The following is an 18783-nucleotide window of genomic DNA, read 5'->3' on the forward strand; positions in this document are numbered from 1 at the left end:
TTCAAAAAGAAAAATCAAAGCCAAATGATTTGTCTCAGGAATAGGTTACTACCTAGTTCCTAATTTGTTGGACACCAAAACCCATGTCCTTAATCAATGAATGATGCTGCTTCCCATCCACAATGGCAAAGAATTAAAAGAAGGTGATACTTGAGGATTTAGATTAGGGTTTCTCCATATCAATGCTATTGACATTTTGGGCGAGGTAATTCTTTGTGGTGGGGAGGGCTGTCTTCCGTGCATGGTAGGATGCTTGGCAGCATTCTTGACATCTGTCCACTAGATACCAGTAATATCTCTCCTCCTCTCCCCCCCATTCTGACAGCCCAGAATGTCTCCAAGCATTGCCAAAGGTCTTCTGGAAAACTGCCCCAATTGAGAACCACTGCCTTAAATATTCCTACCTTCTAACCTAACCTAAGAGATCATGAAAACACCACTGAGCCCAAAGGTAGTCATTGTTACCTGCAATACTGAAAAGCAGAAACAGATGAAAGATTATCAGATGAAAGCAACAGATGAAAGATTAAGGAAACCATAGACTATCTATTCAATGTATTACAGAGTTGTTAATAATGCCCATCTGATGGTAGAAACTAGAGAACTCAAAATGTAAACTCAAAATGTAAAAATCAATCCTTCCAAAAGAATGGCTACTAAAAGCCCACTACTTTTATATTTAAGAATTGCTAATGGCATGCTTACGACATTAATTTAAAAATATATGCGGGGCGCCTGAGTGGCTGAGTGGGTTAAAGCCTCTGCCTTCGGCTCAGGTCATCATCCCAGTGTTCTGAGATCGAACCCTGCATTGGGCTCTCTGCTCCGTGAGGAGCCTGCTTCCTCCTCTCTCTCTCTTCTGCCTGCCTCTCTGCCTACTTGTGATCTCTGTCAAATAAATAAATAAGATCTTTAAAAAAATAAAAATAAAAATATATGTAAAATTACATACCGCTACAAGTTGAAAAACATAAAACCTGGACAGATTTATAGCAGCTTTGTTCATGATGGGCAGAACCTGGAAAAGCAACCAAGATGTCTTTCATTAGGTGAATGGCTACACCTTGGTGCATCCAGACAAGAGGGTATTATTCAGAGCTACAAAGAAATGAGCTGTGGAGCCATGAAGACATGGAGGAAATGCATTTGCATGTTGCTAAGCAGAAGTAGCCAGTCTGAAAGGCTACAGGCTGTCTGACTCCAACTAGATGACATTCTTGAAAAGGCAAAACTATGGAGACAGCTAAAAGGTCTGTGGTTGCCAGGAGCTGGAGGAGGAAGGGAGGGAGACTGAGTATGGAAGATATTTTGGGCAGTGGAACTACTCTATATGACATGTAACGGTGGGTACATATATTTTACATTTGTCCAAAACCGAATAATGTACAATGTCAAGACTGAACCCTAACGTAAACTATACTTTGAGCGATGACAGAATCAATATAGAGTCATAGATTATTATGACTATACTACTCTGGTGGGGGATGGTGACAGTGGGGAGACTGTACTTGTCTGGAGACAGAGGGCATATGGGAAGTCTCTGTACTTTCTGCTCAATTTTGGTGTGAACTTGAAACTGCTCAAAAAAATAGTCTATTGAGAAAAAAAAAAAAAAAAAAAAAGACTTCCAGGCTTAAAACTTGTCTGACCTGTCTAGCCTTTAGAGAAAAACATCTTAGATATGTAAGCGATTCATGACCGGAGTGATCTTCCTTTGGTAAAATACTGTTCCATCAAGACTGATGAACAACCCAAATTAGTTGTGCTGGTGAATTAATAGAGTGGTGAATGTCTAGCAACACCTTCTCCTATCAGAGCAGTTAACAGCGAGGGCTAACAGATCAGAATTAAGTTCAGACATAGCTGTGGGACTTAACACCTGATTGCTTGGGTCCGTAACTGAAACCTTTATGAACTGTCAACTGTCAACTTCTTACTTATTTAGTTAGCTAGCTAGTTAGTAAGTAGGCTTCACACCCAAGATGGAGCTTGAACTCACAACCCTGAGATGAAGAGTCACATTGCTCTATTGACTGAGCCAGCCAGGAGCCCCATGAACTGTCAGTTTCTTATTTGCAAAACGGAGTTGTCATCTTAAAAAGTGATTGTCACCTAAAAAAGTCTGGGACATAGAGGTCCAAAAAATGTCAGTGGAAAAATAAAACCAGTTTTGTTTTCATGAAAAAACAAAACAACTTAATACATATGAATCTCAACTAAGTCCAAAATGTTAATATTGTGGTGGTACCAGTGTATGTAATGTTGAGATTCAAACTCCTCTTAAAAATTTTCTCTAATCGGGGCACCTGGGTGGCTCAGTGGGTTAAGCCGCTGCCTTCGGCTCAGGTCATGATCTCAGGGTCCTGGGATCGAGTCCCGCATTGGGCTCTCTGCTCAGCAGGGAGCCTGCTTCCTTCTCTCTCTCTCTGCCTGCCTCTCAGTGTACTTGTAATTTCTCTCTGTCAAATAAATAAATAAAATCTTAAAAAAAAATTTTTTTTTCTCTAATAAACATGGGACTGTCTAAACTCAGGAAACAAACGTTTAAAAAATCACAGCACAGGGGCACCTGGGTAGCTCAGTGGGTTAAGCCTCTGCCTTTGGCTCACCGTCATGATCTCAGGGTCCTGGGATCAAGGCCCACATCGGGTACTCTGCTCAGCAGGGAGCCTGCTTCCCCCTCTCTCTCTGCTTGCCTCTCTGCCTGCTTGTGATCTCTGTCAAATAAATAAAATCTTAAAAAAAAAAAAAAAATCACAGCACAAGGGATGCCTGGGCAGCCTAGTCGATGAAGCGTCTGCCTTCACCTCAGGTCATGACCCCAGGGTCCTGGGATGGAGCCCTGCATCAGCCTCCTTGCTCAGCAGGGAGCCTGCTTCTCCCTCTGCCTGCTGCCCCCCACCCCAATTTGTGCTCTCTCACTGTCTGACAAATAAAATTTAAAAACTTAAAAAAAATCACGGCACAAAAACTGTAGAAAAGAATATTTTATTGAAACAGTTTCTCAATTAACAATGGACCGAAGTACAATTTGACTCAAACCTGTCCAACCAGCCTCAACCGCTAGTGAAAGAACTCAAACATACAGGACGGGGTGGGACCCTGCAGTCTCATTTCTGCCAATGTGGCAAAAAAAAAAAAAAAAAAAAAAAAGGGGGAAAAAAAAGGACAGAAGACAGACACAACCAGATTCCCCCTTACCCTGGGAGCTGGGTGGCAGCTGTGGCTCCTGCTCCATTCGGGATACGGAGGGTAGGCTCCCCAACATGGGCACGGTGGGTCAAGAGCCCCCATCTCAACAGAGCAACTCAAGAAAGGCAGGCCAGCCCCTACCCCTTTCCGTCCCCCACAAGGCCTGTCGCGAAAAGGGCGAGGTGGCCTTTTTACATTCACACCACGGCCTCTCCTTTTCCCAGGGTCTTGGGATAGGGGCTCACAGTAGAAAGCACATTTTGGTCAGCCCAGGGGGCTAGGGGGCCAGGGAAAGGCTATGTCTGGGGGGGCAAAAGGGGAGAGAGCAGGGGGCCAAGAGTCATAGGGACATGGAGGAACAGGCTATTGGGCCGATGCAGACTCCAACAGTGCTCACAGGAGGCCGGCATCCCACGCAAGCCATTCCGCACGCTCTCCTGGGCCTGAGAGCCCACAAGTGGGAGCTCCGGGTTTTTCACACATCTCTCTCCTCCTCCGCTTTCTCCCTGCCTACTCTGGCCACCGGAGGGGGGAATGCTGGGGGGCGGGGGGTGCGGTGCACAAGCAGGTGGGGATTAATCTAGCTTTGCTGCAGCCTGCCTGGATAGACGGGCTTGGGCAGGAGGCAGCAGCTGCCTAACTTGCCACAGGAAGGCAAGGAAACCATGGGAAGAGGAGTCACTGGGGATGAGGTCTTTTAGGGAAAGACAAGACCGTGGAGAAGAAAAGAGCAGAGACAGGCACTCAGAAACCAGACCTGGTAACCAAGGCTCTGGAGACACTGGCCCCTGTAGGGCAGACTTCGTGGTGGAAGAGGGAGCAGGAAGGAGGACAGAGAAGACTGGAGACTCTCTAATATCCCAGGGCACCCCTCCTCCTGCCAGGTCCGTTGACCCCTCACGGTCAATCTCTCACCTACCCACAGGCAAAGAATTAAGACATAATAGTGATTTTTCCCAAATTAGGGCCTGGATGGGTAGGGAACCAGGGGTGGGATTAGGAAATCGAGCAATTTCAGTTTTTACCACAGAACCATTGCAGAAGGAACTGGTGAGCTGTCCCTTCCGTCCCCTTCTCCACACCTCTGATCAAGGTGAGAGAAAAGGAACTGAAGCCTGTGAGGGCAGGAGCAACCCCTCCCCCCACCCTTGATGTTTAATAAATAGAGGAGGTAGGAGAAGGGGACAGGATGAATGGGAACTGGGGGTTATAGTTCATCATTTTTCAAAGTTGGCTTCTGTCCTGTTGGCTGTTCCTTCTGTTCCGGTTCTGCTGGGAGTGGGGAAGAGCAAAGGGATGCCGGCAGGTGAAGTCGAGGTGACCTGGCCCCATTCTGTGCAGATCCCCCTGACCCCAGGACCTCCCACCAGGCTTCCCAGGTAGCCCCAGTTCCACGCTCACCTGCTCCAGGACCTCCCAGCTCCAGAGGCTCAGCATCTGCCGGTTCAGATCCTGCTTTGGGGAAGGAAGAGGTTAGCCTCTGCAGAAGGAAGGGGCTAATGGAGGGGTTAGGAAACTTTTTCTGTAAAAAGCCAGCCGTAAATGTTTTAGGAGCTGTGGGCCACAGCTCGTGTGTGTGTGTGTGTGTGTGTGTGTGTCTAATAACCTAAAAATGTAAAGGTCTTTCACAGCTTGTGGACCTTCGTGTGTGTGTGTGTGTCTAATAACCTAAAAATCTAATGGTCTTTCACAGCTTGTGGACCTTCCAGAAACCAGCTGTGCCTGCCAGTGTGCCAACCCTTAGGTTAAGCAACAGCCATATTCCCAATCACTTTCCCCAACTCACGAGTCTCTTTCTCAGGTTCTGAAATGGGCTTTGCATCTTCAGTCTGGCCTGGAAGGAAACCAGGGGTAAAATGTAGTCCCAGGAAGGAGAGGCCTCTTCCTGCCCAGTAGCACCCGCAGCAGGCATACTGCCCTCACCTGGTGGAGGGATGACCTTTTCCGCTTGGTCACTGGCATTGAGGGGAGGCTCTGCCCGGGTCCCGTTCTTGTCCTTGGGTCGGGGCCGGGGCTTGGTAAACTTGGCCTTATTGAGCAGATACTGCACCTCACGGTCCAGGGCCATCATCTTGGCCTCAATGTCTTTTGAGAGCAATACGGGCTTCTCTGTGGCGGGAAGTTTGGCCTGCTCGGCCATGGTCGCATTCTTCCAGGCCTGTGGGTGAGGCCAGGACAAGCTGAGAGCTAGCCCCGGAGCCTTCAGAAATCTGCCACAGACGAAATACACCCCAACCAGCCTCAGACTCTGCCCTCAGATCACAAACCAGTCCACTCTACCTGGCTGTCAGCCCCCACAAGGGGAGGCAGGCTCCTCAAAATAGCATCCGAGGCTTTCCACAAAGGAGTAGCAAACTACACGCATGGGGCTTACTTGGAACCGACTAGCCAAACCTCTTGATTATTCCCTTGTCTCTGCGCTTCTAGAGCTCTGATTCAAAGACGTTCCCCACACATCCAAAAAGGAAGTTTCTGCTTCCTGTGACCAGTCCTCCTCACCTCCCCGAACCCAGGCCCACTTGCTGAGTACAGCTCAAGCCCCAGCTCCTCGGAGCTCTAACGTCATGGGAATGGGCTCTGCTGCTACTCCAGTCTGACAACTCGGGCATGGCCATGACCCTTGTTTGGGGCTAATCCGTCATGGCCCCTTCGCAATCAGCTGTGAGGCCAGGAGGCGGCGGCTGCTGCTCAGTCCCCATCACTCGGCATCTCCCATGCTGCCTAGCTCGGACACCCTGCCAGGGCGAGGATCCTCGTGAGAATTTACACCCGGATTACCCAGGTCTCGTTGATGACTTTCTCTAACGTTGTCATCTCCACCTCAGTGAAGATCTGATCCATCTCTGGGATGAGCCGGGCACCCCTGGAAGCCAGAAAGGAGATGGTGAGCCCAAGAGGAAGAAGGGTCAGGGGTTTGCACGCGGGGCATGGGAAGCTGAAGGACAATGAGGCTCGGCAGGACTGAATTAGGAAGAAAAGCAAAGGGGCTGCTCACTTGAGGAACATGCTGGAATGGTTGAGGAGATTATCAAGGGCAGACAACCGTTCAGGCCACTTCTTGCGCTCTTCCACCCGAAAAAACAACCCATGGCATAGCTTCCTCAGTTCAGTCAGCTTCTCCTTCAGCATCTGAGGGATGTGGGGCGGGAGTGGGCAAAGGCGTTGAAAGGAGGAGAGGCCGGCCTGCAGCCAGCCCTGCATCCCAGTCACAGCTTCACACCCCAGCTCTCCTCACCTTCTCTGACCCTGGAGAGGAAAGCAAGGGCTCCCATCCCACCCACCGTGTCTGGGAGGCCGCTTACCACGGTGGTGGCCCCAAAGCCCTCGTCCTCCAGCCAGGTGGAGGCCGCGCTGAGCCTCCCAGAGATCTCCTCACGCTGCTCCTCAGTGGACACTTCCTGGTACTCAGGCTGGTACAGTTTGTCCTAGGGAGGAGCACACAGGCCCAAGCATGCACCGAGCCCCTGAGGGCAAGGCTCACAGAGCCAGACCCTCCTCAGACACCGGGCCCAGGGCAGGCTGCCTCCCAGCCTACCAACCTGGGTCTCAAAGATAAAAGCTTCCAAGCTGTTGGCAGCTTTTTCCCGTTCCTGCTTCTCTAGGTCTCGGAGTGTCAAGTCTTGGAGTCTGTGGGACAACAAAGAAGCATGAAGGAGAGAGCATGCTGAACTTGGAGCCTGGGTCAGACAGTTCTCCCTCCCAGAGGAGGGATTCCATACCCGGCACACACATACCCTGCCGACCCTACACACACAGACACACAGACACACACACACAATTTCTACTCACTTTTTCGCGGAGCGGGCCAGCTCTTCCTCAGGTAAGTCAGGCAGGTCCAGGACCACCAGCTCCACCCCAATCTCCTCTACCATTCTCTGCTTCCGGGCAGGCTTCTGCTTCTTTTCTTCCTCTGGGGCTGGAGGAACACCCTCAGACCCTGTTTCCTTTTTCTCACTTGGCTTCTAGTGGGGAAAGAGAGGAGCATATCAGGAAAAGCTTAGGCCCTTCTATTCCCCACAGGCAGGGCTCTGGGGACAAGCAACAAGGCAGGCATCTATTCCCTTAGCCCCTGGGGCCACCCTGGACTTATTCGGCACCTGCAGCTCACCTGGGCCTCAGACTTTTCCTCATTTTCTTTTTCTGCAGCCTTTTCTTCCTCAGGGGCTGCATCCTCCTTGGGCTCAGCAGGTGGGGGCTGAGAAGTGTCCTCCGCGGGGGCCTCAGCCTCCTCCTTGAGCTCTGCCTGCTCCCCAGGCTCATCTTTGCTCCCCTCAGCAGGGCTTTCCTCCTCCTCCTGGGAAACAATCACAGATGCCCCCAACCCCTGTAGGAAACTGTCATTGTAGCAGAGCCCAAGGCCCAGCCAGGTCGCGTCCCCTAGGCTTGCGGCTGCCAGCACAGTGTGGGGGCAGACAGATGACTGGATGGCAACGGTGGCCTAGTCGGACAAAGGACAAGGGCTTAGAGAGGAGGGGAATGTGCCCTGGATTCCAAGCACAGGGGCCGCCTGGAGTCCAGAGGATGGTATGGTTCACTGGGCAGGGGAAGGGGTAGTCTAGCCAGTCCCAGGCAGCTGGAAAGCCCACCCCAATCCCTGCCTCTGCTGCCACTCCTGGGGCACATACTCCCTCCCCTGAGCTCCCCTGGCTCCATGCTGGCCTCACCTGGATGGCGTCTGTACCGTTCTCTTTAGTGTCTGCCGTTGTGCCCCCTCCAAACAGGCTAGAGATGGTGTTGCCAAGTTCTGCCAGGAAGAAAGCCCCAAAACTCAAAAGGGCCACAGCAGTGACGCCACCTCACCCAAAAGCAAGGCCTGCCCGCCCCCAATGCATACAAGCACCGCCTCCCACACACACACACACACACACACACACACACACACACTCATCTTACTGGTCAGGGTGGATTCCTCCTCTGGGCTATCCTCCACCAGGGTCTCAAACACAGACTCCACCTGAAAACAGGGTGAAGAAACACACACGCTAAGCCATCTTTCCCCTGGAAATATCCTGTCACCGTGGGCGTCTACTGACGTGCATCCAGGTGACTTACGGTGCTGGCCTAGTCCCTCATCAGCCTCTTTCTACTGGCTCTTGAGCCAAGTCACCTCTGCCCCCTTTGATTATGGGCCCTCTGAAGACAGACTCCTAGCTCCTTTCCCCTGAACCCTGCACTTCTCTACTCAAATACAGAATGGACCATTATTTCCCATAGTGTGTTTTAAAAGATATTAACCCCAGACCTACTTTTTTTTTTTTTTTTTTTTTTAAAGATTTTATTTATTTATTTGACAGACAGAGATCACAAGTAGGCAGAGAGGCCGGTAGAAAGAGAGAGAGGAGGAAGCAGGCTCTCCGTGGAGCGGACAGCCCGATGCGGGGCTCGATCCCAGGACCTTGGGATCATGACCTGAGCCGAAGGCAGAGGCTTTAACCCACTGAGCCACCCAGGCGCCCCCCAGACCTACTTTTTGAGAATGACTTACTTAACCATCTATAGGACCTGAACTTTACAACACTCATAAGCATTTATAGACCCTGAAAACACCACAGCAGATCCTTGGTTAGCAGTGTTCAGAGGCAAGACTTTTCCATTTCCCAAACTCTTCTTGTTTCTTATGTTCTGATACCATATGGAGGAACCACTCTGGGAAGGCTGGTGGGACCTGGGCCCTTGGCCTGTACCCAGCGCCTCCTTCTGCTCTCACCCTGATGAGGCTGAGCACGCCGCTCTCATCCAGGTTGAAGTGAGCCTTGATGCCCTTGGACTCGTGGTCGGGATACTTCTTGAAGCTCTCACCCACACCTTTTAGCTTCACCGTGGTCAAATTCTGGGAGCCGAAGACCCTGGTTGGGGGACGAGAGAGCCATTCCAGGGAGCTCACCCAGCCTGCCTCCTCCAGCTCTAGATTACGTAGCTTCCCGGCATGAAATATCTCTCCTTTCCTCCCAGAAGATGCTCACCCCAACCCTGACCGCACAGCCTGCTGCCTCTGTCAGCCCTGTGGCTCCAGATCCTCCCTCCCATCCCGACCACCTCCCTCACCGAAGATCCTCGGGCTCCAGGAAGCCCAGATCGCCATAGTTGATGTGGAAGTTGAAGTCGTGGTTGTAGCGGTTAAAGGTGATGACTTTGCGTTGAGGGTAGGGCCCCATTCGGGAGAATAGAACACGCTTATTGTGCTTCAGGCTGCGAACCCCAGGATCCTCCTCCACCTCCCTTGTAAACTCCACCTACAAGGCAGGCAGAGAGGAGGCATGCTGGAGGGCGGGAGCACGTTGGGGGTAAGGGTACGCAGAGAATGTCAGCGGGCAGAGAAACAAGGGGACAGGCTAGAGCAGACAGAGGGAGTGTGCTCAGTGAGGGAGCTTGTCATCTGATCAGACGGGCCTACTCACCAGGATGGGGTAGAGGACCGCATCTCGGACTACAAATGGCTTCACCTTGAAGGCTTTGCTGAGCGCGGCTGCCTGGTACACGGCCCCCATGGCAGCTGCTTCGTCTGCGTTGATGTTCTTCCCTAGTTCCTCCCTGTGGAAGTCCCGGGCTTCAGCGTGTCATCTCTGGAGCAGCCGCCCTGGCTGCCCTCTCCTCAGCCCTGCAGCCACCTAGCCCTGGAGCCCCAGCCCCACTGCCTCAACCTCCACACTCACTTGCCCACAGCCTTCAGCAGCACCTCCTGAACTTTAGGGACCCGAGTGGCCCCGCCAACCAGGATCACCTGCTCAATCTCATCCTGTGGAGAAAGAATGGGACACACAAGAGCTGGGTGTTAGCCCTCCTCCTCAGCGCTGACTTGTTCCTTAACACTCCTGCCCCCTCCAGCCTGCCAACCTGTCACCCTCTCTCCCACCCGCCTCTCCACCCCAGGCCCATGCCTGACTCCCCCTCACCAAATTCATCTCAGCACTCTGGAGAGCCTGCTGTACGGGCCCAGGTACCCGCTCAAATAAGTCTGCACAGAGCTCTTCAAACTCCACTCGGGTCACTTTCGCCTTGAAGTCCACATCGTCCATCAGGCCCTCGATCTGGGGGAGGATGAGGCATGTCAGAGTTCCCACCCAGGTCCTCCTCTGGCTGGGCAGGCCAGAAACCGAGGGACTGGGACTTTGAGGGGACGCCAGGAGGCCGAGGAAGAAGGGATGGGCCACACCACACGCCAGCGGCCTAGCTCATATTTTCCCTCAAGTAGCCACGTGCGGGCACCTGTGCCATGTGATCAGCGTTGGCACTCAAGACGGTTTTAAGTCGATTCGCTTCCCGCAGCAGCTTGGCCATCGCACGGGGGTTCTCCCGCACGTCCTTTGCTCTCTGGCCCTTGCGCTGTTCATTGAAAAGCTTAGCCAGATGCTCACGCAGCCGGAGCTCCATCTCCAGGCCCCCCAGGGTACGGTCAAATCTATTCAGGAAAAAGTGAGAGAGAAAAGTGTGAGGAACACACAGGGTCCCTGACTCTTGTTCCACGGACGTGGCGACACCTCAGTGATAGTTCGCCTCCTCCTCCAGTCCACTGTATTTACTGGGTGTCAAGTATGTGCTGGTCTCAGGGCATGCGACTGAGAGAAAAAAGCCAGGGTCCCTGCGGCCAAGGAGTTTACAATCTAGCACTGAACAAACACACGAACGGAAAGCATGTACCACCCCGTGAGTTATGAGGAACAGACAAGCAACAGTGTCAGAAGATGGAAAAGGGGGACGCCTGGGTGGCTCAGTGGGTTGAAGCCTCTGCCTTTGGCTCAGGTCATGATCCCAGGGTCCTGGGATCAAGCCCCGAATCGGGATCTCTGCTCAGCGGGGAGCCGGCTTCCCTCCTCTCCTACCTGCCTCTCTGCCTACTTGTGGTCTCTGTCTGTCAAATAAATAAACAAAATCTTAAAAAAAAAAAAAATTAAAAAAAAAAAAAAAAGAAGAAGATGGAAAAGGGAAGTGTCGCCTACTTGCTGATGTCAGGGAAGGTTCTGTGGAGATGTGATAATTGAGCTGCAATCTGAAGGATGAGGGGAGGTAACGAGGCGAAGAAAAGGGAAAACAACTGGAGAGATGGGGAACAGTATCCAAAAGGACACGCAGTGGGAGCCAGCCCAGTACGTTCCCATGGAGGGCAGGCGCAGCTGGCGCTCAAAGAGCAAGGAGCTCTGGGTAGAAACAAGTGGGAGGAGCCAGGGCTCCCACAGGCTAATGTAAAAGGTATGAGGGTTTTTTTTTTTTAAGAAACAGATTATAATCAGGTCAGCATTTTGAAAAGAACTCTCTCGCTGCAATGTGGAGAAAAAACTGGAAGAAGGCCGCACTGGAGGCAAGGAGACCTTTCCTACCCTGCAAGTCAGAAATGATGGTAGCCTGGACTCAAGCACTGGCAGGAGAGCTGGCCAGAAAGGAATGGGTTTGAAAGAGAAGACAACGTTGTCAACAAGTACGCCAGAAAAGACAAGAACAGCGAAATGACTGCATGTGGTCTACGGGTTTCCTTAGAAGCCGCTCAGGAAGGTCCCTGTCTTTCAAAATTCCCAAACAGTCCTCCTCCCTCCCCGTCTTCCCCTGGCTCTTCCAAGAGGTACCCCGTGATGATCGATACTTCAGGAGAGAATTCGTGCAGGAAAATGTGGCGGCTGCCACTCCAAGAAGCCCCGACCCAAGGGTGTCTCAGTGAGCCCAGCACCGACTTACCCCACACCCCGGACCTGCAGCTGCGGCTGCATCCCCGCCTCCTTGGTCTTCACTGTCTGGTAGGTCACGATGGTGCACACAGTGCTGCCAGAGCCCATGTCGTAGAACATGATGTTCTGCACAGACACCAAGACAACGGTCATGGGAACCTTATCTAACTCCAGCTGCTACACCCACTCTCTCCTTGAGGCTGAAAAGCTCTAATAGCGGCCGAGAGGGCCATTCTCTTGCTGCATCCTGGCAAGGGCCAGCCATGCACACAAGATGCCAAACACTCCAAGTGGCCTCCATCCTCAGAACCAGCCACCCTCTGGCCGGAAGTTCCTCCCTGGCTCACCTGGGCGGTGGTGTTGATATCTTTCCGGCGGAAGACCCCATAGCTGAGGGCCGTGGCGGTGTTGTCGTTGATGAGCTGGAGCACTTTGAGGCCGGCCATGCGTGCGGCCTGCAGCACGGCCCGGCGCTCAGCCTGATTGAAGAAGGCCGGCACCGTGATCACCGCGTCTTTGATGGGCTGCTCTACAGAGGACAACAGAATGGGGCTCCCACCAGCTCCATGCCTTGGACGACACTTCCTAGTGTTGGTGCTATTGGCATTTTGGGCCAAATAACTCTCTGCTGTGTGGGGCTGTCCTGCGCATTGTAGGACGTTTGGCAGCATCCCCGGCCCAGTAGATGCCAGGAGCAGCTCCCCAGATAACCAAAGCAAAGATATTTTCTAACACTGACGAAGGTTCCCTGGGAGGCAAAGCGGCCCAGCTAGGAGACCCTAGGGAACCTGGCCACCACCAACCCCACCTTAGCTACTCACCAGCAAAATCCTCAGCCAGGGAACGGGAGTAGTTGAGAACCATGCCAAGCACCTCTTCAGGTGAGAACTGTAGCTGCCTGGGGGAAAGTGGGTAGTTAGAGGCAAGGACAGCCAGACATTAAGGCCAGGACAACTGTGAGCACTAGAGGAGCCTATCGGCCCTGCTGAGCCCGCCATCCCCAGCAGAGCACTCACGGGCTGATCTGGAAGTGCACGGTTTGCCTCTGTGGGTCGAAGCCTAGCTCATGCTCTGGAAAACGAGCTCTGTAAAGGGCCACGTGGGGGTTTCCCTCCTGCTTCCCCAGGAGGTGCTGGAAGTAACGCAGTGTCGCCTTTGGATTCTTGATGGCCTGAGAGGAGGTAAAAAAAAGGAATAGAGTATGAGGCTTCCAAGCCCACCATCACCTACCTCTCACATCAGAGGTTGATAAGGGCTCAAGCTCTGGTGTCTATCATCTCCTCCCCTCTGCCCACCACTCTGGGAAGGGGTGGGCTGCTAAGCTCACCATGCTTGCTGCACTGTCTCCAAAGAATCTTTCATTTTCTTTCAGGGTCACAGTCACTGGGGTTTTCCTCCTGGATTCCCTAAAAAGAGGAGACGCAGGGCCCAGGTGCTATAGCAGGGTGTGGACTCAGGAGCCCCAACACCTCAAATACAACCACTCAGACACCAGACTGTTGGGGGCCCTAGGAAGCATACACACTGGCTTGGAGCACAGACTCCCCTCTTTCCCCACCCCGGATACTGGGATAGCCCTCACTTGTTCAAGACAATTTCCATGGGCACTCCGGGTTTGACGATGGCCACCTTCATCGACTCGCTGCCCAGGTCTACAGACATCACAGCCAGTGCGTCTGCAAAGGAAACAGATTTGTCAATTCACCCCTCTTCCCCCACATTCTTGAGTCCCCTCTAACCAAAGGACACCTCTCTCCACAGAAAAGGTAAAAAAGTGAAAAGATAAAGGACTGGATTCAGCAACTCCAGTACAGAGGCTTCCAACCAGAAGCTCCCCTCCCACCATGGATCATTCATCATTCACTCATTTATTCTTCTTCTGAGCCTGCTCCTGGGGTACACACCACTCAGTGCCAACAGGTCGGCCAAGAGCACAGCCATCACAGCCCAACAGGCTAGCCTCCCCGGCCTCTGCCTCCTGATGGTGGCTGCCATTGTGCCTCTGAGGGAGAAGAAAAACAACACTTGTAACCGGATGCCCTGTGTGAAGAAGACAGAACCTCATCCCAGAACAGAGAAGCTTTAAGATTCATACTCCATGGTCTCCCCGGGGCTGAGTAGCCTACATCCCCCTCCTCTCCCTTCTGATAATGACCCGGGACTCTAACCACACAAAGGGTCCTGGGCTCCATCCTGTACATCCCTAATCAAGGAAGGTACCAGGACGGAAGAAAGGAGACCAGAACCTTCCGTCCACTGCATAGGCTAGAACCCGTGCACCCTAGTCCTGCCCCTGCTGTCAGACACCTGGGGGGAGACCAGGGATCTCCGCCCAGGGCTCAACTACCTCCCTACACCTGGAGCTCCCCCGCTGGCTGGGGAAAGCCAGGCCGGACTTGGACGAGAACTGAGAGGTGGTGACGTTGGAGGAGGCTGGGATGTTAGAAGGCCTGTCTCCTTCTCGGTATCCCTTTGGGGTGTCCCACCCCGCCCCCCGTTCTCCATCCCAACCCCCGGCCCCACTGCCTACACAGACGCCGTGCCAGGAGCGCTAAGATTCTTCGCCGGGCGGGCACCGAGTCCCCCGAGTTTACCTAAGCCTCACCTGGCGAAGGCGGCAGCTCCCACTCCCGGAAACGCAGCCCGGCCCACCTCTAAGACGTGGGTGCGCCCCAGGGACCGAGCTTCGGGGCCAAGCGCACCGGCGTCCGTGCGGCCCTCGCTCCCGCTACCGACCCGCCCCCGGAGCTAGCACGTTGCCTCCTCCCGGAGGGGTGGCCCGCTCCCATCGCCATCCCCAGCCCCCCCCCACCGCTTGCCTGCGCTCCTGCGGCCCCAGCTCTGGGACAAACGCGGCGGCGGACGTACCCACGAGGCCGGCAGCGCGCCCCCAAACCCGCGCCCTTCACAACTCCCCTCGGTTTGCAAACTGTTACATTAGCCACCAATCTCTCGGCGGCGTCTCGCGCACCAGCCGGCCCCGGACGCGGCGCGCGCTCATTGGAGCCTCCGCCGCCCGGCCCTGAGCCGCGCGCCCGGCCCCGCCCCCGCCGCCCCGGCGCGCGCTCCCATTGGGCCACGTCCTACGCCCGCCCCCTCCTCCGTCGCCGGCTCGGGCCTCGGAGGCCGCGGAGGGGCCCGTCCGCCAGTTGGGGGGAAACCGCCGGCGCCGGCTGGGGATTGGGCCACGTCACGGGGCTCGGCGCCCGCCCCCGTACGCTCCCGGACCTTTCCGGCCTCGGCTCTGGGTGCCGGACTACCGGGGTCGGGAATGACCCGAGGCCGGTGCGAGTGGGCGCACGGACAGTCCCGCAGTCGGCCCCCTTCTTCCGGTCACCTGGGGAGCCCCGGCCGAGGAGTGGGAGTGACCCGCATCCCCTCTGTAGCCACGCGGAAGAGGCGCTCGCTTGCTGGTTGGTATTGAACTGCTCTAGGCTTTGGATAGAAATCAGAATGGCTGCGCTACAGGCTTAGTTCACCCCGCCCCGTTTCACCGATGACACTAAAGCCACCAGAAAAGACGATGTTCGCTAGCGGGACGGAGATGACGCTTGTTATCGGTGGCAGACTTTGGCCTGGATTCCTTACTCTAAGATCCATTTTTATGAAACGGAATATTCCAGAATGCAAAGCGCTGAGGCTGTAATTGGGCGTAAAGGCACCACCTTATGTTTTCATTCCATTAAATCTTATGTGGCTTCCCTTCTCTTTTCCTGCTTCTGTCCGAATTACAGTATCTCAGACAAGTATTTGGCGCTTCTCCCTCCCTCCTTTGTATTTTTACAGCCCCATGGAAGTGTGCACAGCCCTTGGAAAGCGACCCGCTCCCCGTTTTATTGACATGAGCTCAAATTTCTTAAATGTGGAAGATGGATCTCCTGTTTCCTGCCTCTCCCGAAATCGACTCCAGGGCTCCCCTCACAGAAGTCTCCTTAAAGGCCCTGGCCGTAACTGCCATGGCTTGTTTAAGGAACTCTTACCTGTTCTTTCCCTACATTTTTCATGATGTTTAGGGGGACAGAGGAGTCAGGTTTCTATGCTTAGAAGATAAACCAACTGGCAGTACAAGGGAGAAGTCGATTTTTCTTCAATTTGTGGGTTGTTCAGTCTTCATCTGGAGACCTTGGTAGAAACAAGGAGGAATAAATCCCTTTTATACCATCCTCAACCTCATCTCTGGAGCTATCTGCTGTTATCAGTGTGGTGTGTAACCTTCCAGGCCTCTTCTGTGCATTTACTTCCATAGGTATCTTGAAAGATGTGGCTTTTGTGTTTTTGTAAATGATAGAACGTTATAGAATTAGATTGTTTGCAACCTGCTTTTTTCTTCTTTTTTGGTAACTGAGAACAAATCGTGAGGATTTTCCATAGCTGTGTGTAAAGATTCACCTCATGGTTTACTGCTGTAGAACATTCCACAGCATGGGGGTTGGTTAGCCACAGTGATGGACACATAACGTTGTCATTTCAGTCCCACTAAGAAAGATTCTGTATCTGTATGACTGACTCTACTTTTGGGTAGCTATGTAGGACGGTAGATTCTTTCCATCCATTTCTTCGTTTTTTAAATTTTTATTTATTTATTTTAAAAGATTTTATTTACTTAGTTGAGAGCAAGAGAGAGCACAAGCAGAATGAAGAGCAGAGGGAGCAGAGCCCGATGTGGGACTCAATACTGGGACTCCAGGATCATGACCTGAGCTGAAGGCAGACGCTTAACGAGCTGAGCCACCCAGGTGCCCTTCTTTCCTTCTGTTTTAAACAGATTTTGCATTTTTAAGATTTATTGGGCCTTTGTCGCATATAAGCACAGTACCAGGTATGGGATTCCACAGATGGGAATGACTGTGTCATTGCTTTTGGAAAAGTCACAGTCTGTTGGGAAACAAATAGGCTTATGGTTTCAATGCACTTACTAAAAACCTACTGAATGGCTGCAAATTGCGAAAGCAGAAAGATGAGTGTGCCCTGCTCCTGAGCTCCCATCCCCAGAATATCCTTGGTGACAGCACAGGTTTGCTGCAGTGATGGTTTTTCACCTGGGAATTTGCCCCTTGGGAGATGTAGCAGGTGCAAGTCCTGAACAGAGGGGAGAAGTGTTTCATAAGGACATGTCGTAAAACAATGGGAACGTTTAAAAGTAAAACACCTGATTTAGATTGACCAGAGCAGCTGAATTCGCTAGTTCTTATTTCAAATAACTTGTTAATAACATTTGAGGACTACATCCTTTCCCCCACACTGAGCAGGAACCCACAAGTTGCCACCTTGCAGAACATACACCAAACTGACAGAAGACAGGAGCCCCCAATTTCACTTTAGATATAAAGTTTAAAACCAGGCAAAACTAAGCTATGGTGATAGAAATGGAGATGGTTCTAATTTTGTGGGGTGGTAGTGTTTAGAAGAGGGCCTAACAGGTTTCTTGGGGTCCTGGCAGTGCTGTTTGCAATGCTTGTTGCAATGGCTTTGTGAAAATTTAATGGGCTGCTTTATGTACGCTTTTCCATGTATATGTTGACTTCAATAAAAATTTTAAAAATAGGGTGCCTGGGTGGCTCAGTGGGTTAAGCCTCTGCCTTCAGCTCAGGTCATGATCTCAGGGTCCTGGGATTGAGCCCTGCATCGGGTCTTTGCCCAGCAGGAAGCCTGCTTCCCCCTCTCTCTCTCTGTGCCTGTCTCTCTGCCTGCTTGTGATCTGTCAAATAAATAAAATCTTTAAAAAAATTTTTTAGGGCGCCTGGGTGGCTCAGTGGGTTGAGCCTCTGCCTTCGGCTCAGGTCATGATCTCAGGGTCCTGGGATCGAGTCCCACATCGGGCTCTCTGCTCAGCGGAGAGCCTGCTTCCTCCTCTCTCTCTCTCTCTGCCTGCCTCTCTGCCTACTTGTGATCTCTCTCTGTGGAATGGATGAATAAAATCTTAAAAAAATAAATAAATAAATAAATAAAATAAAAATAAAAAAATTTTTTAAAAATTAAAAATATTTTATATGTGTTGCACAAAAGACTAGAAGACTTGGGGCGCCTGGGTGGCATCGTCGGTCAAGCGTCCAACTCTTAATTTCAGTTCAGATCATGATCTCAGAGTCGTGAGATCAAGCCCTGCATCAGGCTCCACGCTGAGCATGGAGCCTGTTTAAGATTCTCTCCCTCTGCGCCACTCTCTTACCCCTCCCCTCTCCCTCCCTCCCCAACACTGCTGCTCTCTCTTTCTCAGTCTCTCTCTCAAGAAAGAAAACAAAACTAGAGGGTTTGATTTTTGCTGGAAACCTTAAGCAGGGGAAAACTTTTATCAGGAGATGCTGCACCAGATGAGTTTTTTCCTACTTCTTCACCAGTGGCTTTAGAATTACAAAAATACGGTTACTGAAAAAAACTGGAAGAACATGAAAAAGAAAGGATAAAATAAAAACCACCCACAATTGAATTTTCTAAATTAAATACTTTTAGCATTATGTTGTGTATCCACACACACACTTTAAACTTTAATGGAAATAATACTTTGTGACTGTTTTTTATTTAATTTACTGAGAACATTTTCCTATGTCATTTTTTTCTCTACAGAATTTTCAGTGGCTATCTATAGAATTGCAGCATGAAGAACTATAATGTATTTATCAAGATTACTATTTGACAATTAGGTGGTTTCTTTTTTTCTGTTATAAAATTGCAATAGACACTTAATTGACAAATCTTTATTCAGATCTACCCCTTATAATCTACTTAGGATAAATTCCTAGAAGTGGTTATGCAGGCCTAAATTCCTGTTTAGGCATTTGATATATTCTGCCAAGTTGCGCTCCAGAAAGATTTATTATCTTTGCTCCCCACAGCAGTGAATGACAGTGCCTGTATAGACACTAGTAAGGATACTGATGTGTTTCTGTGGTCCTGGTATTACGAATTTGAATAGGATGGGAGGTGTGGAAGAGAA

General features: G+C 51.7%; 1 protein-coding gene and 1 long non-coding RNA gene across 10 annotated transcripts; one reads left to right on the forward strand and one right to left on the reverse strand.

The window, feature by feature from the left end:
• Positions 1 to 2969: 2969 nt before the first annotated feature.
• On the reverse strand, positions 2970 to 14875 carry HYOU1 (hypoxia up-regulated 1). 9 transcript variants are annotated; one of them, XM_059182860.1, is made up of 26 exons: positions 14718 to 14875; positions 13754 to 13851; positions 13432 to 13525; positions 13177 to 13255; positions 12866 to 13020; positions 12671 to 12747; positions 12197 to 12378; positions 11860 to 11975; positions 10399 to 10591; positions 10086 to 10220; positions 9846 to 9928; positions 9591 to 9723; positions 9238 to 9425; positions 8900 to 9038; positions 8086 to 8146; positions 7857 to 7936; positions 7301 to 7516; positions 6982 to 7154; positions 6732 to 6819; positions 6495 to 6617; positions 6188 to 6321; positions 5971 to 6055; positions 5116 to 5350; positions 4979 to 5026; positions 4594 to 4647; positions 2970 to 4464 (listed from the first exon to the last, which is right to left on the reverse strand). In XM_059182860.1, exons 2-26 carry the CDS (start codon positions 13842 to 13844, stop codon positions 4400 to 4402), a joined length of 3027 nt encoding a protein of 1008 aa, XP_059038843.1. In that variant the 5' UTR covers positions 13845 to 13851; positions 14718 to 14875; the 3' UTR covers positions 2970 to 4399. The 9 variants fall into 9 exon arrangements, with proteins under 9 accessions (XP_059038843.1, XP_059038887.1, XP_059038878.1 ...); XM_059182904.1 differs by having other exon boundaries at positions 7301 to 7486; positions 14669 to 14871; XM_059182895.1 differs by having other exon boundaries at positions 2970 to 4461; positions 4594 to 4644; positions 14669 to 14871.
• A 62-nt stretch (positions 14876 to 14937) lies between these two features.
• LOC131836966 (uncharacterized) lies at positions 14938 to 17583 on the forward strand. The gene is made up of 2 exons (XR_009355862.1): positions 14938 to 15262; positions 15636 to 17583. It is a non-coding gene; the product is annotated as an uncharacterized LOC131836966 (long non-coding RNA).
• Positions 17584 to 18783: the final 1200 nt, after the last annotated feature.

The sequence above is a fragment of the Mustela lutreola genome, chromosome 1 (assembly GCF_030435805.1).
Source record: "Mustela lutreola isolate mMusLut2 chromosome 1, mMusLut2.pri, whole genome shotgun sequence".
Lineage (NCBI taxonomy): Eukaryota > Metazoa > Chordata > Mammalia > Carnivora > Mustelidae > Mustela > Mustela lutreola.